The sequence below is a fragment of the Dreissena polymorpha genome, chromosome 8 (genome assembly GCF_020536995.1).
Source record: "Dreissena polymorpha isolate Duluth1 chromosome 8, UMN_Dpol_1.0, whole genome shotgun sequence".
Lineage (NCBI taxonomy): Eukaryota > Metazoa > Mollusca > Bivalvia > Myida > Dreissenidae > Dreissena > Dreissena polymorpha.
Window position 1 is genome coordinate 1,280,826 of NC_068362.1, and position 27,981 is coordinate 1,308,806.

Below are 27,981 nucleotides of genomic sequence, written 5' to 3' on the forward strand. Positions count from 1 at the left end.
GTCGCAACGCGGCCCATATATAAATATATGATATGTGTTACCCTTCGCCTTTATTCTTACAGGCATATTCAGTGTACGATAGGAGATTGGTTATTGCCAAGGGCAGTCATTCTTGGCAGCAGCTCTACTTCTTCATGTGAGTAGCCTCCCTGCAATACAAAATAAATGAACTCTTAATGTAATGTGAAAATGCTGGGAGTGACAAGTCTACAATAGTTATCTATTTATATCCACCAATCACAGCTTTGGTTTTCTCAATCTTTTACTTCTTTCCCAGGTGGAGGGTCAGAACGGAGAGGTGGGCCATGAGGTGTTGGGGGTGACCAGTCAGACCGAGCTCGACCGCAAGAAGGGAGGCCTCACCCTGCCCCTGAGCCAGGTGAAGTTTCCTGCGGCTGAGATCGAGACACCACAAGAGGCCCCGGAAGACCTATCAGGTAATACTTGTATACATTATGTACATTATAGGGCAGGAGGATTTGTAAATAAAAATAACAGGAATTTTCTGGTGTATCTATACCCTCAAACTATTCATTTCCAAAATGAAGATGAGAAAGAAAAAAATCCCACTTGAAAAATTCATAATTTGTTCAAGAGAGTGTCTTAATGTTATTATAGATCAATTTTATTTCAATGTATATCTAACAAAGTAATAATCTATAATTTATATGATGTAAGTAGAGCTGCAGAGGACCTGTCAGATAATACTTGAATATGAAGTCCACTATAGGGGAAAAAAATATATATATTATAGTATATATATATTATATATAGAATATATATATATATTATATATGAACCACACAAGCGTATTTGGGACAACTATTCCGCTTAGATTTGATTTTGAGAAAGGTTCCTTTGAATGAAAAATTCCATAAAAGTGGAAAAAGTGATGTTCCTGATCATCCTGTGGGGACTGCACAGGCTATTATCTTGGGACTACCTTTACACACATGCACTTAGCCCTTTTTTGTCAAAGTGAGGCTCATATAAATTATATTATTACTCATATACTCTTATGTAACTGATCCGTCTTTGTTTTTGTTATATTATGTTTTATTTAACCGTTTCCCCACTCAGAAGCAAAGTGACAATGGCTATGTGCAAACAGCATAAAACCAGAACAGCATGTGAGTAACTCGCAGTTCAGGTTTTATGCTGTTTGCTGCTCATCAGTATCTGAGGTTGGAAAATGAAGCCTTTAAAACTTGAATTTAGTAAGAAAGGTATTTAATTAAATTTAAAATTCAACTAGGGAGCTACAAATGCGTAAAAAAAGTATCTTAAGTGGTAAAGGGTTTTAAAAAATGGAAATTTCCGTCCAAACGACGTTACATTACTGTATGACATTGATGTCACTTCCTGTGTTTATATTTATATTAATACTGCTGATGAGGGTATGGATGAAATATGTTAAGTATTTAGGTAAAACAATTAAAAAAATAATGAAATAGTTATTCAGAGTTACTTTTTATTATTGATTTAATTTTGTCATTATAGGTGAATGATTTCAGACTCGGTATTATGTGAAAAATTTCAGACTCAGTATTATTGGAATTATTATAGACTCAGTTTTTTTGTGAATGATTTCACACTCAGTATTGTTTGAATGATTTAAGACTCAGTTTTGTGTTAATGATTTCAGACTCAGTTTGTGTGATTGATTTCAGACTCAGTATTGTGTAAATGATTTCAATTTTAGACTCAGTATTCGGTGAATGATTTTACACTCAATATTGTGTGAATGATTTCAGACTCGGTAATGTGTGAATGATTTCAGACTAAGTTTTGTGTGAATGATTTCAGACTCAGTTTTTTTGTGAATGATTTCAGACTCAGTTTTTTTGTGAATGATTTCAGACTCAGTTTGTGTGAATGATTTTCAGACCCAGTATTGTGTGAATGATTTCAGACTCAGTTTTGTGTGAATGATTTTCAGTATCAGTATTGTGTGAATGATTTCAGACCCAGTTTTGTGTGATTGTTTTCAGACTCAGTATTGTGGGAATATTTCAATCACAGTATTCGGTGAATAATTAGTATTGTATGAATGATCTAACAAACAGACTGGTGTGAATTATTTTAGACTGTTTAAAACTTATTTCATTCTTATTATTGTGTGATTGATTTCAAATGGCAATAAGCAATTGCTCATTGGGTCTGACACAGAGAGATATGACATCATAGATGAGAACTTGCTTATTATCTCCCGCCATAGGCGAAGGGATATTGTTTTTGCCTTGTCCGTCCTTCCGTCCGTCCGTCCGTCCGGCACTTTTGTGTCCAGGGCCATATCTTGGAAGTGCTTTGGCTGATTTCATTGAAACTTGGTCTGAATAAATAAATATGGATAAGAGGATGATGCACGCCAAATGGCATTGTACACCAGCTGTCAATAATGGAGTTATGGCCCTTTGTATCTTGAAAAAATGCATTTTTAGCTCGACTATTATATATAAAATATATATTTAGTGGAGCTATCCTACTCACGTCGGCGTTAGCCTCTGCGTTAGCATGCAAATGTTAATATTTTCTTTGTCCCATGACATATTGCTTTCATATTTTGCATACATGTTTACCAACATGACCCCAACCTATAAACAAGAGCAGACAACTCTATCAAGCATTTTGTCATAATTATGGCCCCTTTTCCACTTAAAATATGCAGCAAATGTTAAAGTTTTCGTTCTACCCCATTTATTTCATTGTCCCTTGACATATTGCTTTCATATTTTGCATACTTGTTTACCAACATCACCCCAACCTTTAAACAAGAGCAGACAACTCTTATCAAGCATTTTGTCATAATTATTGCCCCTTTTATACTTAGAATATGCATATTATTGATAAATCTATATTAAAGTTTGCGTACTACCCCAAATATTTCCTATATCCTTTGACATATTGCTTTTATATGTTGCATACTTGTTTACCAACATGACCCCAACCTATAAACAAGAGCAGACCATGGTATCAAGCATTTTGACATAATTATGGCCCCTTTTACACTTAGATAATTGAACATTTTGCTTAAATTGCCATAACTTCTTTATTTATGATCACATTTTATTATTACTTTGACAAAACAACACTCACTGAATACCACAATGGATTCCACCCAAACAATACCCCACACCCCTACCCAGAATCCCTCCCCCCCATTATTTTTTTTTTTTAAACATCATCTAATAAATTAGCCCACCCCACATTATACCCACCTCTCACCCCCCCCCCCCTACCCCCCCCCCCAATTTTTTTTTTTTTTTTTTTTTCCTTTTTTTATTTTGGAAACATCGTCTAATAAATTATTGAATATGAACAATTTCCCCATCATGGCTTACGTTATACTGTCAAGCACTCGAATAGTCGAGCGCGCTGTCCTCTGACATCTCTTGTTGTGTCCGGATCTATATATTGGAAGTGCTTTGGCGGATTTCATTGAAACTTGGTATGAGTATATATATGGATAAGAGGATGATGCACACCAAATGGCATTGTACACTATTGGATAATAACGGAGTTATGGCCCTTTGTATCTTGAAAAAATGCTTTTTTTGTGTGTCCGGAGCCATATCTTGGAAGTGCTTTGACATATTTCATTGAAACTTGGTATGAGTATATATAGAGGATATTTGTTGGATTCGATGGAATATCGATTTTATTTCCCGAGTGATCATATAAAATAATATTTTCACGAGTGGCACAGCCACAAGTGAAAATATGTATTTTTTATTATCACGAGTGAATTAAAATCGATATTCCATCGAATCCGACAAATTTTCTTTTTATTTTATGCTTTTTCACCGTTTATTTACATTGTAAAAGAGTTTAACTGGATAATGTCGCTGGATTTATAACGTCATTTCGTTGAAAAAAATGACGTCATTTCACAGTAAAACAGTGAAAAATATCGTTATTTTTCACTGTTATTTGTCACTGTTTAAAACAGTGAAATACCAGTTTTATTTCACTGATATTTCTCTATAAACCACCGGAAAGCATAAAATAAAAATGGATAAGAGGATGATGTTGGCGTTGTCCATCCGTCCAGAAATATTTGTGTCCAGAAGTATTTTTGCGGGCGATATCAATTCTACGAATTTGCTTCTTTACTCTGTATAACATGTATGTTATTTATTTGGACATTGTTCTGGGAAAACTGGGCTTAATGCATGTGGGCACTGCTCAAGACTGATCTGAGAGACACTTAATGCACACTCATCAAGCCCAGTTTACCCAGAAAGAGGCTTATTTCCTCCGCTGTATTGTGTGACTGATTTCAGACGGTGATGAACCGTTACTCAGTGGGTCAGGCAATGTCAGCAAGGAGATCACAGATGAGAACTTATTGGAAGCGTGGAGGGACGTACTGAAGAAATGGCACCAGAACCTAACACAGAAACCCAAACAGGTATGGAAGAAATGGAGGAAAAAATGTGGCTTTGTGATGTTTGTGAAACACGCTCTGTGAAAATGGGGCTTAATTAATGTATGTTGAGTGTCATCCCAGATTTGCCGGTCAGTCTGAACAGGCTCAAAAATTAGAGATGTCACTTTCCGCCTAAACTGGAATTTCCCTAAGAAGATATTTTCTTTAAACAAAAAATACAATAAAAGTAGAAAGTTTCAACCCTGATTTATTTAGCTCGTGCGGACTGCACAGGCTAATCTGAGACAAGACTTTAAGCACATGTATTAAGCCGTTTCTTTTCCACAGGAAGGCTCATATATATGGTGGTGACTAGAGAGGATATAATCATTACATTGGTGGGAGAAATAGTACCAGAACTGCTCACAGAGACCTTTACAGGCATGAAACAAGGAGTAAAATGGGTTTAAAAGCCCTACTTTAGAGGGGTGGAATATAAATTATTCCTTGACTGTATGTTGGATTTTGTATCCAGTAGGTACAAAATCAAAACACAATGGTGAAATGAACTTAAATGTCTGTCTTTTAAACAGGAAATCTTGACATGGGCAGACTTCTTATATTATCTATATAAATGCACAGAGTACTGGTTCTACCCTTGAAACAGAATAAGATAATGTCCCAAAGTGGCCTTTGACACTCAACTAAACAATAACAGAAATCAAGGAATGTTTTAATAGCAGTAAAAAAACAGCACGTAAACATGTTGACAAAAAATATAAAAAGATAAATGGCATGCTATTTATTAAAGCTACTTGCAGGTGATCCAGACTTTTATTATGCTATAAAATAAGCCTTGCTGTAGGGAAAAATGGACTTAATGCATGTGTTTGAATTGTCTTCGCAAATTAGCGTGTACAGTCTACACAGGCTAATCAGGGACGACACTTTCTGCTTTAACTTCAATTTTTGCTACGAAGAGCCTTCCTTTTAACTAAAAATATCATGTGGACCGCACAGGCTTATCTGGAATGACACTGCACATGCATTAAGCCCCGTTTTCCCAATTTATTGTGCAGGTGACCCAGCTGTCCAGAAAGGGTGTTCCAGAGGCCCTGAGGGGAGAGGTTTGGCAGCTGCTGGCAGGGTGCCAAAACAACACGGAGCTCCTCGAGGCATACAGGATACTCATCACCAAGGTAATAGACTGGCTTCTTACTGGTAATGACCTTGTAACTGACTGGTTACATACTTACAACAGACTGGTTCTTGTTTCAGACTGGTAACATACTAATTTCTGACTGATAACATAATTTTGTGTCACACACTGGTAACATACATTTAACAGACTGATTACATACGGGTAACATATTTGTAACAGACTGGATAAACATACTTGTAACAGACTGAATACAGACTGATTTCAGACCATTAACATACTTGATAAACTTGTAACAGATTGGGTAAACTCATGGATGACATTAACAGCTGCAAAACCCGGCTCTGTTATGGCATTGTCGGCGTAAACAAATATGTGTGGAGCAAACTACTTATCATCACCATAAAGTGTACTTGTGCAATACAATGTTCATACCCAGTGATCCTCACATTGATATTGTATAGCTGACGAAGGAACGTATGGGTATGAGTCAGGTCTTTCAAAAAGCTATAGTTGAAAATAAATTGTGGAATACTAGATAATAATTACCATGGTAACATAAAGTTGTGCATGTGATTATTTATAAAAGTAATTGTCAAATCCCCTCATGGAAATCAATACACTATTATGACAAACTGTTATCTTGAACAAATATGTTTAATCACTTTGACATCATCCAGTTGTCCCAAATTAATGACATAACAATATTACCAGGGCCTGTATTCACCAACCAAATTTCACACTTAAGTCTTAAAACAATAAGTATTCTTAAAAATTGTAATTAGCTTAAATTACTTGAAAATCAAGTCTAGCATGACAGTTTACACCTATAGTTATTTTATTCTTCGTTCACAACAATAGCTTAATGATATAGGCACCATTTTAAGCCTGTATACATGTATATGCAAACTGTGAGGTGTCTTTAATGAGTCTAAGATGATACTTTATTCTTAAGTCTAAGACTAAGTACATGTAGGTGAATCAGTGGGGTTTATGACCCCAGATCGAATCATCAGGGGGTATATTGTTTTTGGCCTGTCTGTCTGTCATTGTGAATACAGCCCAAGGGCCATGTCTTATCAAAGCTTCAGTCATGGCTGAATTCTGTAGCTTATGAAAATTTGTGTATGTTCAACAAGTTCCTTAAATGGTTGATAGGTGAAAGATGCCCAGAAAATGAATAGAATTCATGATCTAAAGTAATCAAAAACAGTTTGCGCAAAGCACTTATTCATAAATGATAGGTTAATTTTGTTTGGACTGCACAGGCTAGTATTGGACGACACTACACGCATGCATTAAGCCCAGTTTTTTTTACAGTAATCGCCTCAAATATTAGAGAGGCAGTTTTTTAGTGGGGCATTTACCGGATGTTCTAGAATCATTGACATTACGTAAAGACCGAATGTTCCTCCATGTTACAGGAGAGTCCGGGAGAGGCTGTGATTCAGAGGGACATCAACCGGACATTTCCGGCTCACGACTTCTTTAAGGAGTCCGGGGGAATAGGCCAGGAGTCCCTCTTCAGGATTAGCAAGGTGCGTGTAACAGTGTGTAGTGTTTTACCCAGGTGGGCATAGGGGCGTTTTCTAGGTAAGTTCAAAAAGGGCACTGTGCAAAAAAGACAGGGGTGAAACAATAATGTACTGTAAAATCATTATTAGTGGTATGACATTATTTAGTCCCCTACCCGTGAAACCAGAGAGGGACTTATGGTTTGCGCTATGTGTGTCTGTCAGTCTGTCACACTTTTCTGGATCCTGTGATAACTTTAAAAGTTCTTCATATTTTTTCATGAAACTTGAAACATGGACAGATGGCAATATGAAGATTATGCATGTCATTTCATTTTGTTCTTACATCAAGAATTCTGGTTGCTAGGCAACAAATAGACTAAAAATATTGCTGAAAATGGTTGATCCTGTGATTACTTTAAAAGTTCTTCTTATTTTGTTCATGAAACTTGAAACATGGACAGATGGCAATATGGAGATTATGCACGTCATTTCATTTTGTTTCTACGTAAAGAATTCTGGTTACTATGGCAACAAATAAACTACTGCTGAAAATGGTGGATCCTGCGTAGGTAGGGGACTTTTATTGCTTGGCAATAATCTTGTTTTAGTTGATTTCATAAATTGATCATTTCAGGGCGCATATCCCTCATTTTTATGAAATAAATATTAAATGACAACTTGTGTCAAATAATATATGTATTTATGGGCCGTACGGGCCTTGTCGAGAAAAAATATGCCTTAATGACAAATTTTCACATTCTGACAAGCTTTCATTTATTCAAAACTGCACCCGTAGCCGCGCGTGCCACCGTTATGCGGTGCTCCTGTTTAATCCCATATGGTCTAGGTAATGTGATTTAGATTCAATATTTGTTAAATAATAAATAATTTGCATGTAAATAGCTGAAAATTATAAATAATACAGTGACATAAAAACGTTCCGCAGATGGGAATCGAACTGCTGACACCTGATTCCAAAGTGCGTCAATGCATCCATTACATCACAGAAGTCATAGTTCCACAAGAAAATTTGGCTGATATATTAACAATAATTATTAACCCTTTCCCACTTATAAGCAAAGTGAGAATGGCTTTGTGCAAACAGCATACAACCAGAACAGAACAATCTGTTCAGGTTTTATGCTGTTTGCTGCTCATCAGTATCTAAGGGTTGGAAATGAAGCCTTTTAAACTTGAATCTAGTAAGAAAGGTCTTAAATTAAATTTAACTTTCAGAGGGACTTTAAATCCGTCAAAATACGTATCTAAGTGGTTGCGAGTTAAATTACAAGAATGACTCGACAATTTTTAAAATGAAAAAACTCTAAATGATTTATATATTTTTCTCATAATAACGTTCACACTGCTTTTTGTTGCTTTTGTAGCAAATTTATTATTATAACAATCTTAACAATCTATCTTAATAATCTAACATAACTACATACTTGCAAACTACACTCTTGAGCTTTTAGGGTAAGTTTGGGTTTAGTTTAAAGAAAACACTAATTTAATATGTACAGAAAGAATACAGTTTTATTACGTATTACATAACAAGTCATGGATTCCGATTTCAATAGCGCAAAGTTTATTAAACGCTATTGTGCAAAACTGCAACATTTTGTTTTACTTTTACTTCTGATGGTTCACTTTATTAAAGCAATAAAAATTAACATATTTCAAACAGAAACTTCATAACACTACAATCATGAACAAACAAAATTTTTCATCCATTGTGTTATTCTGAAAATCACAAAAATTCCGCAAAAAGCTTTTTTGACCAAACAATAAAATACTTCTCGGTTAAAAAAATGACTTCAGTTTAAGCGTGTCTTTCCCAAAACATCATAAATGTCATACAGGTAGCTTTTGTCGCAACGCGGCCCATATATATATAATATGTTGTTAACCTTTGCCTTTATTCTTACAGGCATATTCAGTGTACGATGAAGAGATTGGTTATTGCCAAGGGCAGTCATTCTTGGCAGCAGCTCTACTTCTTCATGTGAGTAGCCTCCCTTGCAATACAAAATAAATGAACTCTCAATGAAATGTGAAATTGTAAACAATCAAAACTGAAAAATATAATTTTTAAGGGACTTGAACACATATTTTTAAAGTATTTCATTAAATGTCTTGACAGATTAAAGCATAAGTTCCCAAAAAGTTCAATGTTAAAAAAAAAAGAAAAAAGTGTATCCCTGTGGGTATTTAACATTGGCATACAACATAATTTTTATCTGTCCGAAATGGACGCCACTTTCTGCATTTATAAATTTTTTGTCTATAGGAAGTGTCTATATAAACCAAATTCCAGGATTCGCCTGTGCAGACTGCACAGTCTAATCTGGTATGACGCTTGACACACATGTTATGTACTGGTCCGTATATTTCAGATGCCGGAGGAGCAGGCATTCAGTGTGCTCGTGAAGATCATGTTTGACTACGGTCTCAGAGACTTCTTCAAGAACGACTTCTCCGTGTTACACCTGTCCTTCTACCAGCTGGAGAGACTGCTTCAGGTATAGTGGAGGTCATGTTGGCAAGCAGCCGATTGTATAAATATGGATAATGTTAGCCAATCAAAAAGAATACCTTAATCAGATAAAGATAACTGAACTTAAATAGCTTGGCTAAATCTTATTTTCTAAAGTTGAAGATGAAGATGACCAAAAGTTATCTGCTGGATAAGAGTTATCCAGATTTATACATCCATTTTTTAAGAATAACAAATACACTTTAGACGTAAACAACTTACTTGAGAGAATGAATTTATAGAGGCTACAACTGTTACAATGTCCTTAAACAATTTCCTGCATGAAAAATGATGTAGATAAAGGCAGTCAATATAAAATATGTAATTTTATTAATCAAATTAAGAGAATAACCTTCATTCTTAGCACTGAGTGTAAGAATTGGTAATTGGTATGGTGAGTAGGGGCCCTGATCAAAGTTCATCATTTGAAATGGTGTCAAAATTGGTTGTTTTTTGCAGTAACTGTTAATATGTGATTGATTATGACAGTTGAGAGCCACCTAGATGGCTGGCAAACTTGATTGGCTTTATATAATGACTGAGCCTTGTTTGGGAAAACAAGGCTTAAGTTATTTGCAAAGTGTCGTACCAGATTAGGCTCTGAACTTCTCACATGCTTTTCCAGGACAACACTACGCACATATCTTAAGCTCAGGTTTTTTTTAAGAAAGAGGCTCACTTACTGTTTCATTTGAGGATCCTTGCGTGATTCTGATGTGGGTGTAATTTAAACCCTTTTTATGCCCCGGATCGAATGATCAGGGGTATATTGTTTTTGGCCTGTCTGTCTGTCTGTCATTCTGTCTGTCTGTCTGCCTGTCTGTCTGTCTGTCTGTCTGTCTGTCTGTCTGTCTGTCTGTCTGTCTGTCTGTCTGTCTGTCTGTCTGTCTGTCTGTCTGTCTGTCTGTCTGTCTGTCTGTCTGTCTGTCTGTCTGTCTGTCTGTCTGTCTGTCTGTCTGTCTGTCTGTCTGTCTGTCTGTCTGTCTGTCTGTCTGTCTGTCTGTCTGTCAGTCAGTCATCAAAACTTTAACCTAAAACTTTAACCTTGGTTAAAGTTTTGCGATAACTTTTGCAATATTGAAGATAGCAACTTGATACTTGGCATGCATGTGTATCTCATGGAGCTGCACATTTTGAATAGTAAAAGGTGAAGGTCATCCTTCAAGGTTAAATATATGGCTTCGAAGCGGCGCAATAGGGGGCATTGTGTTTCTGACAAATACATCTCTTGTTTTAAGCATGATTGCTTAGAAAGTCATTTGGCTTTCAGTGACACTTGAGTCTGTTTCCAAGGAAAAACAAGTAAAAAGTGTACTTGAAAGAATCTTAGTCGAGGATGAAACTTAGAACATCATGAAATCATTTTCTATGGTGGCCATTCTATCCCTACCTTTTGATGGTTCAAGAAGGGCAGTTGTCAGTAACTGGTTTAAGTATGTGCACTAAGTACTGGTAGACCAGCAAACCCAAGAAAAGTGTTAGATGATTAACTGAAGGCCATGATATGACTAAAATACTGTTAAAAACTGCAAACTGTATGCAATCCAACCAAATCAACCAAACAAACATTGTCTCAATGTTAGATCATCTAGATCAACTTCACCATTTAGACCCTAGCATACTGCACATGTCAAGCGATTGATCTTTCAAACACTATTGACACTCATCCCTAACAGATCCCCTGGTGAAGGATTTCAACCACTAGTATGGGATATACCTGATGTTCCATGTTGTTTATCAGCCAATAAACCACTTGAAAAAAGGAAATTATTTATTGACGCTCTGGGAAAATGGGTGTCTCTTGTATACAAAAACTAGTTGAGGGTGGATGGTGTCTTCTCTGATAAGCCTGTGCTGTCAGCCCAGGCTAATCTGTTACAACACTTTAAGCACATGCATTAAGCCACTTTTTCCCAGTGCTTGGTTCATTTGTAAACATTTGCACTGTAGGACCACATGCCGGAGTTGTTCGACCACTTCCTGCAGATGAACCTGGAAGCCCACATGTACGCCTCCCAGTGGTTCCTCACACTGTTCACGGCCAAGTTCCCACTGTTCATGGTCTACCATATTCTGGACGTCTTCCTAAGCGAGGTGGGGCAAAGTAAAGACTTGTAGTAATGCGATTGACTTTTGTTAACAATTTCGCAGTTTAAAAAAACACACCTGCTAAAATTAAACTTTCGATTTAATATCAAAATTAAAAAAAGAATAAAGTTGCAAACTGTGATTTTTCAATTGGTAAGTATCAGTTAAAAGATAACATTTTGTGTGACAAAATAAACAATTTGTTTCTACAACAACAACAAACAACCATTACCGCGACACAGCTAGGAACCATCTTCCTTGAATTCCTCCTTTTTAATGAACCTAAAAGAACTGCCTCATAAGTGGCAACTTCAATTTTAATCAATTTTTAATCCTTTTTCCGCTGAGAAGCACAGTGAAATTGGCTATATGCAACCAGCATAAAACCAGAACAGCCTGCCAGTTACTCCCAGTCTGTTCGGTTTTATGCTGTGAGCCACTCATCAGCATCTTATGGTTGGAAAAGAAGCCTTTAAAATTTTAATCTAAAAATAAGTTTTAAATTTTTCTAAGGGACTACAAACACATCAAAGTGCATATCTGAACGATAGGGGGTTAAGGAAGAAAAGTGACATATCACTTAGTTTTTACGGTAGTTTTCTTTTCATGCAATACAGGGCAGGAATACGCTGTTCAGCATCGCTATGGCCCTTCTGAAGGTGTCGCGTAAAGACCTTCTGGCTCTCGACTTTGAGGGCATCCTGAAGTACTTCCGGGTCCAGTTACCCAAGAGGTTCCGAACTGAGGAGGCTACCAGTGAACTCATGCAGGTACTCGAAACGATCTTGGGTTCTTCCCTTCAGTCTGGCTCTGGGAAAATTTGGCTTAATGCATGTGCATAAAGTGTCGTCCCAGAAAAGCTTGTTCAGTCCGCACAGGCTAATCAGGGATGACACTTTCCTTGTTTAAGGAATATTTTGTTTAAAGGAATTCTCTTGTAAAGGAAAATCCAGTTAAGGTGGAAAGTGATGTCCCTGATAAGCCTGTGCAAACTGCACATGATTCTAAAGGCCAATTTGGGTCCCATTGCTGGAGGCCAAAAAAATTTGTCCAATAAAGCCAACAAAATTATGAGCATTTTCAAGTTCAATGCACCATTGAACTTGAAAATGCTTATAATTTTGTTGGCTTTATTGGACAAAAGCAGCTGATTTTTTTATTAGCTCGGCTGTTTTCAGAGGTATTGTCATAGCCAGCTCGTCGTGTTGTGTCCGCCGTCCGCATCGTCCTAAAACCTTAACATTTTGTTAAGATTTTGAACATTGGCTCTAAAATCAAAGTGCTTCAACCTACAATTTTGATTTCGAAACTTCATATGAAGCTGCACCTTGATGAGTTCTACATGCCACACCCATTTTTGGGTCACTCGATCAAAGGTCAAGGTCACTGAGACCTCTTAAAAAAAAAAAATCTGTCAAGCTTTCATTTATTCAAAACTGCACCCACAGCCTAGCGTGGCACCCATTATGCGGTTCTCTTGTATTAATAACTTATTACAAGCAATTATGAAATGAATTAAATCATTTAAACAGGAAAAAATAAAGCAGCCGTTTTTTTTGATAAATATTTCAAGACATTTTACAGAAACACAAATTATTGTTCAGATGTACAAGTTGTTTCAGATGTGATTTTCAAAATTGTCAAAAAATCAATACAAGGACAACGTAATTGGGATATTTTGACTGCCATGTTTTAGGTTGCCCTGAACCTTAAGATCCGCGGCTCGAAGCTGAAGAAATATGAGAAGGAGTACCAGGCCATCAAAGAGCAGGAGATGCAGCAGGAAGACCCCCTACAGAGATATGAGGTAGAATGTGAATCTGAAGTACCAACCCTCTTAAAGAATACACCAAGATTTCTATGTAAATACACAGATGTTTTATACGTCAATCTAAAATTAATGTTTATAAGAAACACGACAAAGAGTATCAGGCCATCAAAGACCAAGAGATGAGAACCTTGGTTAAAGTTTTGCGATAACTTTTGCAATATTGATAGAAACTTGATATTTGGCATGCATGTGTACCTCATGGAGCTGCACATTTTGAGTGGTGAAAGGTCAAGGTCATCCTTCAAGGTCAAAGGTAAAAAAAACAAATCAAAGGGAAGTAATAAGCTTTAAAGGGAAATAATTATCTGTACCTGCCAAATGATTTAATAAAAATTAAAGCGGGGCAATAGGGGGCATTGTGTTTCTGACAAGCATATCTCTTGTTTCAGTGTTATTTTTATTTGTGTCAAATGTGGGGCTTAAATTTGGCCTTATTGCCAATCTCAAAAGTAAATATCTTCCCCAAATGGCTCCCTAAAATTCCCACTTAAAGGCATTTCCAACAAAAAAAATACATTAAAACATTTAGTTAATTTCGCTAGCCAGTTCTTTAAGTTGGACATAAGTAAATTATTATATTGAAAACATTTATACATGTATTCTAAATTTTCAAGTATTTGGTGTGCACTCTTAAGAGATATTGTACGGGTGTGAAATATCATTCACCTGCTGAAATTTACAACTTAAATTTGGCTTAATAAAAGCTCCATTCAAATACATTATTCAAAATTGTTGCTTCTCTGGTATCCATTAAATGAGAAGCTTTTTTTGCTGTTTGTAATTTATTGTGTTCTTTTTTTTTAGGGGGATGGGTGTAACAGTATATGGTGTAAGTCTTAATGTACCATCTGCAAGGTCTCTGTAGGATGGGGACTATTGAGTGCACTAATTATGCGGCACCCAACCCTTGAAATCTGGTGTGGGGGGGGGGGGGGGACTGAGTACATTGAAAAAAAATCTTTACTGCTCAGACATGCACTTTTACGCATTTATAGTCCTTCAGAAAATCTTATTAAATTATTCAAAGACCTTTTTTTACCAGATTCATGTTTTAAAGGCTTCATTTACAACCCTTAGATACTGATGAGCAGCAAAGAGCATACAACCTGAACAGACTCAAAGTAGCTTGCAGGCTGTTCTGGTTTTATGCTGGTTGCATATGGTCATTTTCTGTTAACTTCTGAGTGGAGAGGGTTGAAGTTGAAATGTCTGAAGGATAGGTATTCTGAGCAGCAGATGTCATATCTAGAAGGTCATGACCTTGTAAGTGTTTATTTTTGAGCTCACTGTTGAGAAGTGCATATAGTGAGCGCCTAGCCACCGGGAGGTCACGCGTTTTGTCCTCACTGATGGAGCGTTCTGTAAATCTCCCAAAAAGACACCAAGTGCTGGTTCTACCCAGGAAACGGACTTGAGAGTGGGTCATAAAGCCTTAACATTTCAATGCAATCGAGCTTAAATAATAAGGTTTAACCTTAACTGAAATTTTCGTTGTTTCAGCGTGAAAACAAGCGTCTGATGGAGGCCAACATTCGTCTTGAGCAGGAGAATGATGACATGGCCCACGAACTGGTAGAGAGCAAACTGAACCTAACCAAGCAGTTAGACCAGGTATGTGTGTGTGTGTGGGGGGGGGGGGATGGGGCTTAATGCATGTGCGAAAAGTGTCGTCTCAGAGTAGCCTGTACAGTTCACTTGTGCTTATCAGGGACATCCTTTGTTTTGCCTTTTTTGGTAATTTTCGTTTATTCTAGGAAATCTGTGCTTAACTCATGTGCTTAAAGTGTTGTCCCAGGTTGGCCTGTGCAGTCCACAAGGATTATCAGGGACCACATTTTCAGCCTACACTGGATTTTCATTTAGAAGAGGGGGGGGAGTTTTGGTTTTGTCCATCTGTCCGACTATCATAAACTTTTCGGGGCTATATCTCAAAAACTATGTGATTTCAATATGAACTTCATGTGTATTGATAATAATGGTGAAAAGTGCCATGCACAAGAACCATAACCCTAGACTTTCTAAAATAAGAGTTATTGTCCTTTATTGTTTTTGTGTTATGTAACTTTTCAGGGCTATATCTCAGATACTGTTCAAGATTTAAACATGAAACTTCATGAGTGTATATATATCAATAAGGAGAAGTGTGGGGCACAAGAACCATAGCCCCACATTTATATGATGTCCCTCTGTCACACACTTTTCTGGACTTGGTTTTTGTGAGGATTCTGCCATACATCAAGGGATTTGCGACCATCCATAAACAATATTTTTTGGCGGGGGATATCAATTGGACAAATTTGCTTGTTTTTTATACTTTCAATGCTCTTGAAAAGTGCAACAATTCAAATGAATCCCTCTGACCAAAATAACATGTTTCAGAGTCAAGACCTGAGCGAGAGTCTGACACGAGAGTTAATGACGACCAAGAAGAAGTTGTTAGAGACGGAGGAGGAGAAACAGAGACTGGAGACTGAGTCTGCACAGGTGAGGGAGATGTGGAACCTTCTCAGTATCACATGTTTCAGAGACTTGCCATTTCTGTTGTGGAAAATGGCACAAAGTTACAATATTTATTTGCCCCCAGTGGTGTAGCATATAGCATTCTCATGGTCTTTTAGTCCGGCATTCTGTTTTCTGGAGGTTTTTACGCAATGCTTTCAGATATTGAGCTGATTTTTGGTATGTGAGTCAACCTGCATAACTTATGGATAAAGTGTGAAGTCTGTTCTGGTTCATTGATTATTGGCGAAATGATTGGCCTTAGTCTTAACAATTGTATCTAAAATAGCTGCTGTGCGGCTTCAAGGCTTCAAGGCACAGTAGGGGGCATTGTGTTTCATAAACAAAGGTCTTGTTTAGTTGAAGTATATTATAAGTCTCTTATTTAGCTTATTTTATTGTGTGTAGAAAGGCTTAGGCTTATTTAAAAGCTATCGAGTCTGTTACCTGGGTAGAACCAGAATTTGGTGACTTAGTGAGTTCTATAGAACGCCTGACAGTCTGGATTGAACCCGTGACCTCACAGTCGCTACAGAATTTGGTGACTTAGTGAGTTCTATAGAACGCCTGACAGTCTGGATTGAACCCGTGACCTCACAGTCGCTACAGAATTTGGTGACTTAGTGAGTTCTATAGAACGCCTGACAGTCTGGATTGAACCCGTGACCTCACAGTCGCTACAGAATTTGGTGACTTAGTGAGTTCTATAGAACGCCTGACAGTCTGGATTGAACCCGTGACCTCACAGACGCTAGGCAGACAACAAATCAGTTGTCAGGTCACAGTCACATAATGGATTTAGTAATCGAAGATAGCACACATTTACCATATTTGTTAAAATAACATTTTTAGATAACATGTGTGAAATTATTTTAGCAAGGGTGTATTATGTAATTTAATTGAACTTTTACCTATTATGTGCCTTGAAAACCTTTGAGAACACCTTTGCATGAATTTTGTTTTATTTTAGACAAAAAGTCAACAATAAACTTACTTGGGAAGTGTTTAATGCAGTTTGTTGATAAATGGTTCTTATTGCCTTGGTAAGTGGGGCTTTGATAATTTTTTGCCTAATTAAAAAGAGATTGAAAAGTTTGGAAACCTCTCCAGAAAGCTTTTAAGGTAACATTTATCTTAGCTGAATTAAGGGGAATGATTACAAGTCATTGTTTGAATTCTTGTTACGAAACTGGACATTTCAAACCTCCCTGTAAACCCTTTCCCAGAGGTGTGCAAATATTCCCTGAACAACTCTTAGACTTAAGTTTAATAAGAAAGAATATTCTTTAAATTGGAATAATTCGAAAATTGCTCTAATTGTGTGTCTTACTTGGAATTAACCACCTCTATCTATATCATTCTTCATGAAGATCATTTTGTTAATGACAAAATCACCAGTGGTAGCCTGCATATATTCAAACGCTGTACATATTTTTCTTGGTTCTAAGGCTATTCTATATTCTTAAGTCTTAGAATGAGTTGTTAAATACATGACCTGGTGTTTAAGGGAAATTTCAGCCAGATTTATTTGAGCTGGAATAAGATTTTACTAGCATTTAGCCATCTTAGGTATGGAATGACTGGGAAGCCTTTACCAACAGTAAAAGGTCATACAAATGGACTGCTCCGTGAAAGGGTTTAACGCATGTGGGTAAAGTGTCGTTTGAGATTAGCATGTGCATTCGCAAAGGCTAATCAGGGACGACACTTTTTGCCTTAACTTGATTTTTGCAAAGAAGAAACTGTGACAAATACCATTAAAGAGGAAAGTGTCATCCCTGATTAGCCTGTGCAGACTGCACCAGCTTATCTGAGACAACACTTTACGCGCATGCATTGAACCATATTTTCACAGAGCATAATCCAAATGCAAACAAAAAGTCTTATTAATTTTTATTACATGCCATTTGATCTGTGTTTGCAGGTGAAGGAGATGTGTAGACGGGAGCTTGAACGATTGGAGACGGACAATAGTAGAAACTCTGTGATTATCACTGATTACAAACAGGTACTCGTGCAAACTTGACTGTTTATAATTTTCAGACTTTTTGCTTCTCTACTTAAATTTAAAATCTTTATTATGTTGCTTTATTTATTATTATAGCTTTTAATATACAGGTAGTTTGGCCAATCATGTCTTTGTTGTTATAGAATTAATTAAACCAATTTGTAAAAAGTGTACCTTTAAGAGAAGAATGTTAAACTCTGACAAAAACATCTGTTTTCATTTTAAATGTTGAAGGGCTTAATAACTTACTTTTGCTGATTTTAAACACTGAGAATCATGTCACTATACATCCAAAAATATGAATATCGTTGAAAATAAATTAATCTACAGTATGATTTTGTGTGTCTCAGATATTAAAAAAATAAAATCAATGAAAATGAATTAATTTACAGTTTTTCTTTGCATGTTTCAGATATGCTCACAGCTGAGTGAAAGACTGGAAAAACAGCAGACGGCTAGCAAAACTGAGCTCCGGTCAATAAGAGTAAGTGAATGTTTTGAGAAACAGCAGATGGTCAGCAAAACTTAGCTCCAGTCAATAAGGGTAAGTAAATGATTTGAGAAACATCAGATGGCCAGCAAAACTGAGCTCCGGTCAATAAGGGTAAGTGAAAGACTTGAGAAACAGCAGGCGGCCAGCAAAACTGAGCTCCGGTCAATAAGTGAAAGTGAAGGATTTGAGAAACAGCAGACGGCCTGCAAATGAGTTCGGGTCAATAAGGGTAAGTAAAGGTTAGAGAAACAGCAGGCAGCCAGGAAAACCAAAAAATGTTCAATAAAGGCAAGCTTTCAGTCTTGTGAGAGACATTAAACTTTTCGTAGAATTCTGATAATATTTAAGCAAAACGGAGCTGAGGCCTCCCATCTTGTTGATGGCCTTTTATGAATTATGAAAAATTTTAAGCAAAACTGAGTTGCGTTCAATGATGGTAAGCTTTCAGTCTTGTCGACCTATGCATTTTCTAAGAATTAGTTAGTAAAATCAAGCTATGTTTAATAAGGGCAATCTTACAGTGTTGGGGACCATCTTAAACTTTCCTTAGAATTATGAAAATATTGTAGTTGAAATACTTTATTGTCACCTACCGGTTTCACCGGAGGGGACTTATGGTTTGCGCTCTGTGTGTCTTGTCAGTCTGTGAGTCTGTCACACTATTCTGGATCCTGCGATAACTTTAAAAGTTCTTAATTTTTTTTCATGAAACTTGAAAAATGGATAGATGACAATAAGGACATTATGCACATCATTTCATTTGGTTCCTACGTCAAAAATTATGGTTGCTATGGCAACAATTTTTTTTAAAATATATATTTCTGACAATGGTGGAGCCGGTAGGGGACATATATTGTCTGGCAATAGTTTTGTTAAGCTTGTATTGCATTCTATGTAATGTTTTGGATTAAATTTTATATCCAAACAGCAAAGCAATTTCTTACATACATTTTAAGTCTTAATCAAAAAATTTGTTCTGTTTTCAATGAATAGTATACTGATTTTTAAAAAGGACCTTTTTACAGATTTTGGCATGTTTTGAAAAGTTTTTTCTTAAATGCTTTAAATTGAAAAATGTAAATATTGGAACTAAAGTGTTCCAGTGTGAAACAAAAAACAATAATTAAAAAATAGAGAGAAAAAGTAATCCATGTCTGGGCTCAAACCTCTGACCCTTGGAGTAATCCATGTCTGGGCTCAAACCTCTGACCCTTGGAGTAAAAGTCAAGCACTTAAACCACTCAGCCATCCGTGCTTACATTACACAGTTTGTACTTTATTCTTAATTGATATAAGCAATCCTCGTTAAACCACTCAGCCATCCGTGCTGACATTACACAGTTTGTACTTTATTCTTAATTGATATAAGCACTCAGCCATCCGTGCTGACATTACACAGTTTGTACTTTATTCTTAATTGATATAAGCACTCAGCCATCCGTGCTGACATTACACAGTTTGTACTTTATTCTTAATTGATATAAGCAATCCTTGTTAAACCACTCGGCCATCCGTGCTGACATTACACAGTTTGCATTTTATGATGATTCAAAAACCTTAAAATTATAAAGCATTTCAAAGGCGAAACGATTGTACAATTTGGGTAGTTCTATAGTAAGAGTTGGAATATGTTATACTGAGCACACACCATGCTCTATTTCAGAGCATGGTGTGTGTTCAGTATTACTGTTTCCTAGCATAAAACATAACTACAACGAACATTTGCAATTCTGAAACAAGTTTTTTCAAATTTGTCAATTTATCAAAACATGGAAAGGTCCCTTTAAGTCTTACTAACTACCACATTAATAATTCACTGGTAATTGTTGTTCTATTTTTTTATGAAAATATCCTAAAAAAGATTTCTAAAATGATAACATAATTACAGAAGTGACAGTGAACGCATTTGTTGTACAAAATATTGTACATCTTTTTAGGACCAGGTCAAAGGCTGTGAGAACTGTAGCAAGTTGTTTGAACCTGATGGTACGGTTCGAATACCCGAGCCAAAAGTTGACCCAGGAAGTTTGAACCCCAAAATTCTAGAGTTCGAAAGACACATTAGGGAACTAGAGTTGGAATTAGCGCAAACGAAACTGGCATTAGTGGAATCGGAGTGTAAGACTCAGGATTTAACGCATCAGCTAACGTCGGCGGTGACGGAAATTCAAGCCTCGAAGAGCACGTGGTTTTCAAAGATTCAAAACTCAATAAAGGAGGTGGCCAGTACGCAGAAGAAGGACTCTTCAAAGGAAATGCAAAGGAAAGATTCCACGACAAAGGAATGAAGTGGATTTTAGTTAGATGTGTTTGTGTTTGTGAAACATGGCACAGCTTTTTTCTGTGAAAAATTGCAGTTTTTGTCTGTGAAAAATTGCAGTTTTTGTCTGTGAAAAATTGCACAGCTCTTGTCTGTGTTTATTTATGTTTTAAATCAGCTTGGGGGGGGGACAACTTTTGTGCGAAAAACTGTGAAAAGCCTGTGATGGAGACAAATGCTGCTTGCGCAAATAAGTTTTCAGCGGAACATACGCAAAACAGTTTTTGTGGGGATTTTTTAGAAAAAGCTTAAATTATTGTTCAACTGCAAATCCTAGATTTGTGTTAATGTTACCACTAAGCACTTTTGGTGAAGAAGTTTTTAATTGTCTTAGAGCTGTTTTAGGTTCAAATGATGCTTGTTCAAATTACTTTTGAGGGCTGATATTCATACTGTTGGGCATAAGGATATTTAAAGCAATTGTCATTTTCCAGTGCTGTACAGAGTTTGTTTTTTAATTCAAAGAGGAACCGATTACTATGATTCAAAACCATATTTTCTTTATGATTCAACCTGGATATTTTTTGGCACCAAATAAGGTTGGCATGTCATGTGTGTGTTCTGGCAGTCACCAAGCTACTTAGTGAAACCATGATCTTTAACCCTTCACCACTTAGATACATATTTGACACATTTGAAGTCCCTTAGAAAATAACATTTAATTAAGACCTTTCCTACTAAATTCAAGTTGTAAAGGCTTCATTTCCAACCCTTAGATACCAATGAGCTGCAAACAGCATAAAACCTGAACAGCCTGCGAGTAACTTGCAGGCTGTTCTGGTTTTATGCTGTTTGCACATAATCATTTTCACTTTGCTTCTGAGTGGGAAAGGGTGAATTTTTTGTTAAATATTTCTGTGAATTACTGGTACAGGACAGGTGATTTAGGACTTTGTTAGGAAATATTCAATTATGCCTCAAAAGTAAGTCTTTCATTCATATGTAATGTCTTTGTTTAAGAAGCCTTTACAAACAAAACCATGTAGGTTAAAACCTAAATGATGTTCTATCATCGTTTCCATCATTTCTTTCATCAGTACAGATCAGCACAAATTGGTAGTTAAAACGCTTGCGCTAGTTTATTTTATTTGAGCATTGTTAGATTAGCCCGTGTAGTCAGGGACAACACTTTCCGCTTTTTTTTAAGCTGGGCTGTTTTTCGGAGAAAAATGGAAGTATTGTCATTGCCAGCTCGTCGTCCTGCATCTGCTGTCTGGCGTCTGCCATTTGCCGTCCCTGTTGTGCTAAAACTTTGACATTGGCTCTAAAATCAAAGTGCTTCCATCTACAACTTTGAAACTTCATATGTACCTGCACCTTGATGAGGTCTACACGCCATACCCATTTTTGGGTCACTAGGTTAAAGGTCAAGGTCACTGTGACCTCTCATATAAAACTTCCTACAAGCTTTCATTTATTCAAAACTGCACTCGCAGCCAAGCATTTGCACCTGCTATGCAGTGCTCCTGTTTAATTTTTATATGAAGGAAGTCTGTTTTAATCGAGAATCAGGTCTATGTAGAAAGTGTTGTCCCTGATGGCATGTAAACACTGCACAGGCTAATCTGGGGTGATACTTAATGCACACGCATTAAGTCCCATTTTCCCGGAGCGTGGCTAAATTATTATAAACTCACTTGAGTAAAAAAAGATGTTTATAGAGACACTTTTCTGTGATGAACCACAACTGTGTGACTGTAGAGTCTTGAGGACCAACCGTTGCTTGTTTCCCTAATAAGGGATAGAACTCTTGACCTCTTGATTGAAACGTTCACACCACATCTTTAAACCTTTGCCACTGAGATAGGTATTTTGACGCATTGAAGTCCTTAAGAAAGTTGAATTTGATTTAAGACCTTTCTTACTAGATTCAAGTTTTAAAGGTTTCAGTTCCAACCCTTAAATACTGATGAGCAGCAAACAGCATTAAACCTGAACAGACTGCGAGTTACTTTGTACATAGCAATTTTCACTTTGCTTCTAAGTGGGAAAGGGTTAATCAAATACGCCATACATAGGCTTTCACTTTGTAGTTATATAACCAGGAGTATAGTATGACTATGAATTAAATGAACACCAAACAGATTACTCCAAAATGCATGTGTTCAAACTAAATAGTACATCACATTCTTATCAAAATAGTAAACATTCAATGTGTACCACAACAAATTAACTTGGCATTGTATATGGCAGATATTTTGTCGCAGATCAAACTAATGAAAGAATGGCTCTATTCAGTCACAATTGTATTTATTGATTAACACATAAACAGTGCTTCAAACATTGCTGACAATGTCATCAATAGTAAGAACGTAAGAACCCTTTTACGGGTATACAATTTCTAGCAATATTTCTTGATTCAAGTTTCAACTGAATATTTTCTCTTGTTCTTCTGCAGGGCAAAGCTAGTTCATTGCCAGCTGTACTGAAAACATATCACAGTTTTATTATGTTTAGATATTCCTTAATTGTTTCAAAATTATGTAATTTTTAGGTATTACTTAATTGTCAATCTCCTCATTTGAAGTCTTTCTTGTTTCTAAATTGAGTTCATCTTTGTTTTTCAAATAAGCATTATAAATTTTACATTCTGTTTGTTAGTGGTTGTGAATGTATGTATTATTCTGTGCAATACGTGTGTGTACTTGTTCATACATCAGTTTTTCAACCATCCGTGATATTCAAATAATGTTTTTTTATGCCCCCAAAGGAGGGCATATAGTGATTGCACTGTCTGTCTGTCTGTCCGTCTGTTTTTCCATCACACTTTTGAGTTTAGGTTTCGAAAAATGCTCATAACTTTGATGTTGCTTCAAATGTAACCTTCATATTTGGTATGCATGTGTATTTGGACAAGGCCTTTCCATACGCACAAACATTTTGACCCCCTTGAACTTGGGGTCCGCGTTAAGGTTTCAAAATATGCGTTTAGGTTTGAAAAAAAGCGTTTTTTGGGGGCATATGTCTTCCGATGGAGACAGCTCTTGTTTTTAAAGTAAATTATAATCGGGCTGTGCTCCGTGAAAAGGGGGTTTAATGCATGTGTGTAAATATTCATCCCAGATTAGCCTGTGAAGACCACTAATCTTGGACGACACTTTCCGCATTTTGACGACGAAGAGACTTTCTTTAAATGAAAAATATCATAAAAGTGGAAAGTATTTGTCTCTGATTAGCCTGTGACACTTTACATACATGAATTAAACCCCTTTTTCACAGAGCACGGCCCAATTTGTTAAAAACATCTCCACTAAACACTTGTCAAGTCTTCAACAAGTCAATATACTGATGAGATTGTAAGCTGTTTTTAGTTCTGTGTGTGAAATCATTCTCTATTCATGAAAATAAGTCAGTAATGTTCCTCATCAGCCTCTGTGTTTCGTGTGTACTTTCTTGGAAAGTCCTATCGTAGTTAACCACAAAGTATCTGTGTGAATAAAACTTAAACATGCTCACATTCTGTCCAGTATAAACGCCCTCACAATTGTTTTTCCACATCTCAGACACTACCTGCTTGTTAACCCTTTCAGTGCGGGAACCGAATTTTAAAGGCCTTTGCAAACAGTTTGGATCCAGATGAGACGCCACAGAACGTGGCGTCTCATCAGGATCCAAACTGTTTGCTATTCTGATAGTATTCTTTGAAAAAAAATAGAAGAAAATGCTAATTTAAGAAATTCTGCAGACGACATTTTAGCAGACGACAAATTTCCCAGCATGCAAAGGGTTAATCTTATGACCCATTCAAAAGCCCACTTATACCAAATTAAAATTCATATTCGCACTTGGTGGAAATATTAGGATTTACTGACCCAGTGTGCGGTGATGATGATTATAAAATTATAGAAATATTGCATTTGGCTTTTTATTAACACAATCACATGTTGCAAATATTTAATAATAACAAGTACATTTTTGTATAAATATACAGCTTTCTTAGGGTGCCTTTGCCAGTGAGTATCTTTTTAGCTCGGCTGTTTTCGGAGAAAACCGAGGTATTGTCATAGCCAGCTCGTCGTGTCCGCCGTCCTTGTCAAGGTTTGTTAAGGTTTTGAACATTGGCTCTAAAATGAAAGTGCTTCAACCTACAACTTTGAAACTTCATATGTAGATGCACCTCGATGAGTTCTACACGCCACACCATTTTGGGGTCACTAGGTCAAAGGTCAAGGTCACTGTGACCTCTAAAAAAAAAATCTGTCAAGCTTTAATTTATTCAAAACTGCACCTGCAGCTGAGCCTGGCACCCGTTATGCGGTGCTTATGTAAATTTTACTGCTCATGAATATGCAATGGTTAGCCCCCTAGCCCCCCACCTAAATACGCCTCTGTGAATATGCAATGGTTTATTATGAAGCATCTGGTGCAGTACTATTTTTTGCCTAATTTGCAAAATATTTTTAAGACGTTTGTGCAATTGCTTTCAATTTAAAAATATGAAAAGATGTATGTGCATTTCCTCGCAATAAAAAGATATATCATGATATATTATTATATCTTTATATGCTTTTGCTTGAAATATTGTAGGAGAAAATTGTGTAAAAACGACTAAACAAGTGCATTAATCTGCCTCCACTGTAAAATCTATGTAAGCTGCCTGTTATTAACTCTTTCAGTGCTGGAACCGAATTTTGAAGGCCTTTGCAAACAGTTTGGATCCAGATGAGACGCCACAGAATGTGGCGTCTCATCAGGATCCAAACGGTTTGCTATTCTGATAGTATTCTTTGAAAAAATCGAACAAAATGCTAATATTACAAATTCAGCAGACAACATTTTAGCAGACGACAAATTTCCCAGCATAAAAAGGGTTAATATTGTTCATGCAATCCCTTTTTTAAAGCAGAATTTACGTTGACTTAGGACGGTGGAAAAATTTGGTATTGCCTCACACGTTGAAGTATGTCTGACAAAAAAAAGTTAAATGTATTTAAATCCCTTTTCTGTTGTTGTGTTTTGAATTTGCTTTTGATAAAAATGACTGCCTGTGTGTTTAAGTATGTAGATAGAAACATTTTAACTGTATTTATGATAAAATGTGCAATGTTGCATGTGAAAATTGGATACATGCATTATTTCCATTTCTTATTACTATGGCATTCACGTATTTTGTTCAATATGTATAGTCATTTGAATGTTGTATATATAATTGATAATCATATATTTATGCACGTTTTGTAGTGTTCTGAACATTTTTAGCTGACCTGAGCTGACAGTTCTTGTGGTGAGCTATTGTGATCATTATGTCCAGGGTCTTAGGTCGTCAACTTTAAGCTCGGCCACATTTCTCATCCAGTCTAGATGAAACTTGCTCAGAATGATTGTTGTGAAAGTACAAAATGTATGTAGGCTGAGTTTGAATCTTGGTCATTCTAGAGGCCATATTAATGCTTCAATCTCTATTCAACTGTGTAAGAATGTCTATCTAGAGGCCATATTTATGCTTCAATCTCTATTCAACTGTGTAAGAATGTCTATCTAGAGGCCATTTTTATGCTTCAATCTCTATTCAACTGTGTAAGAATGTCTATCTTGAGGCCATATTTATACTTCAATCTCTATTCAACTGTGTAAGAATGTCTATCTAGACAATATATATGCCCCAGTCATTTGTGTCTATGTTACTTCTCTATAGGCCATTTTTATGCTTCAATCTCTATTCAACTGTGTAAGAATGTCTATCTAGACAATATATATGCCCCAGTCATTTGTGTCTAATAACTAGGTCACCAGGTCAAATTGAAGAAATACCCTGGTTTCACTGTCGAGGCCACATTTACTACTCAATGTTTATCTTAACAATATCTAGGTTGAGTTAAAGTCTGGGTCACATGTTTTAGAAGGTCACCAGGTAAAATCTTACAAAAAAACATTGTGACCACTGTAGAGGTCACATTCATTATTAAATCTGGAGAGAAAAAAATGTTATCAGTGTTTATCGTGACAATATCAAACCCAAGTTTAGATTCTTGGTCATGTTTTTCTTAAAACAAGGTAAGTTTGTCAAGTTTTAGAAAAACTATGTTACCTCTCTAGAAGCCATATTAATGACTCAATCTTGAGGTAACTTGATCAGAATGTTTATCCTTACAATATCAAGGATGCATTCAAATATATCAAGGATGCATTCAAATCTGGGTCACAAAACCGTGTTAAATGTTATATATGCTACAATATTACTCAATCTTTATGAAACTTGGTCAAATGTCAGTTATTTACGTTTTAAGCTGGGACATGTGTGTCTAAAATCTAGGTCACCAGGTCAAGTTTTGACAATATGTTTCCTGGAACTCAGATGAGCGCTTTAGGGCCATCATGGCCCTCTTGTTGTTTATTTCAAAATGTGGTATTTCAAACCATTTTAGTCCAGTAATTGTTAAGTATTTCAAAGCAATTCTTGAGATATATGAAAATAAATGTTGTTCAATTATGTATGGGATTTATTGAGTTGTTTCATCATTACAATAATGTTTCATTACAATAATGCTTCTGACCAAATGGATCTCACTCAAGACCATTAAATAGATGCATGTATTTCATATGAATACCAAAACAATGATAACAAGATATGTGTTTGTCGGAAACATTATGTCCCCTTCTGCGCCGCTTTGAAGCTATATCTTTGACCTTGAATGGTGACCTTGACCTTTCACCACTCAAAATGTGCAGCTCCATGAGATACACATGCATGCCAAATATCAAGTTGCTTTCTTCAATATTGCAAAAGTTATGGCACAAACAAATACACACACACAAACAAACAAACACAGAAACCAATGGACAGGTCAAAAACAATATGTCCTCCACTATAGTGGTAGGGGACATAAAAATACATGAATCTCACAAAACCATCAAAATAAATACATTTTCTGTGAAGACTATAAATTGCATACTTAACAATATCATACTATTAATTGCATTTATATCAAAATAACTTTTCGTACATGTATTTCACATATACATACAAATTAAGATCTCTCACAAGATCGTTAACTATTATCTCACAAGACTTAAAAGCAGATCGATCACAACATAAAACAGTTTACAACGTGTAGAGAAAGCTTATAAAATTAAATTGATATCAAAATTGTTATCTCAAGACCATAGAAAAGATAAAATTATCCCCCGAGATAAACCACTATCAAATGTTCTCACAGAACCATT

The 27,981-nt window shown here is 36.2% G+C and overlaps 1 protein-coding gene across 1 annotated transcript; it reads left to right on the forward strand.

Annotated features, from left to right (window-relative positions):
* The first annotated feature begins 1,400 nt into the window (after positions 1-1,400).
* LOC127841038 (rab GTPase-activating protein 1-like) lies at positions 1,401-27,247 on the forward strand. The gene is made up of 14 exons (XM_052369551.1): positions 1,401-1,425; positions 4,284-4,411; positions 5,449-5,568; positions 6,953-7,066; positions 8,973-9,047; positions 9,439-9,564; positions 11,529-11,672; positions 12,284-12,436; positions 13,363-13,473; positions 14,998-15,108; positions 15,877-15,981; positions 17,921-18,004; positions 18,417-18,488; positions 20,435-27,247. Exons 1-14 carry the CDS (start codon positions 1,404-1,406, stop codon positions 20,783-20,785), a joined length of 1,716 nt encoding a protein of 571 aa, XP_052225511.1. The 5' UTR covers positions 1,401-1,403; the 3' UTR covers positions 20,786-27,247.
* Positions 27,248-27,981: the final 734 nt, after the last annotated feature.

Excerpts from the sequence above, each read along its gene's own strand:
- LOC127841038 (XM_052369551.1), top strand. The coding sequence starts at position 1,404 with ATGAAATATGTTAAGTATTTAG. Across the intron at positions 1,426-4,283 it reads GAAATATGTTAAGTATTTAG|ACGGTGATGAACCGTTACTC; the intron begins GTAAAACAATTA and ends GACTGATTTCAG. Across the intron at positions 5,569-6,952 it reads ACAGGATACTCATCACCAAG|GAGAGTCCGGGAGAGGCTGT; the intron begins GTAATAGACTGG and ends TCCATGTTACAG.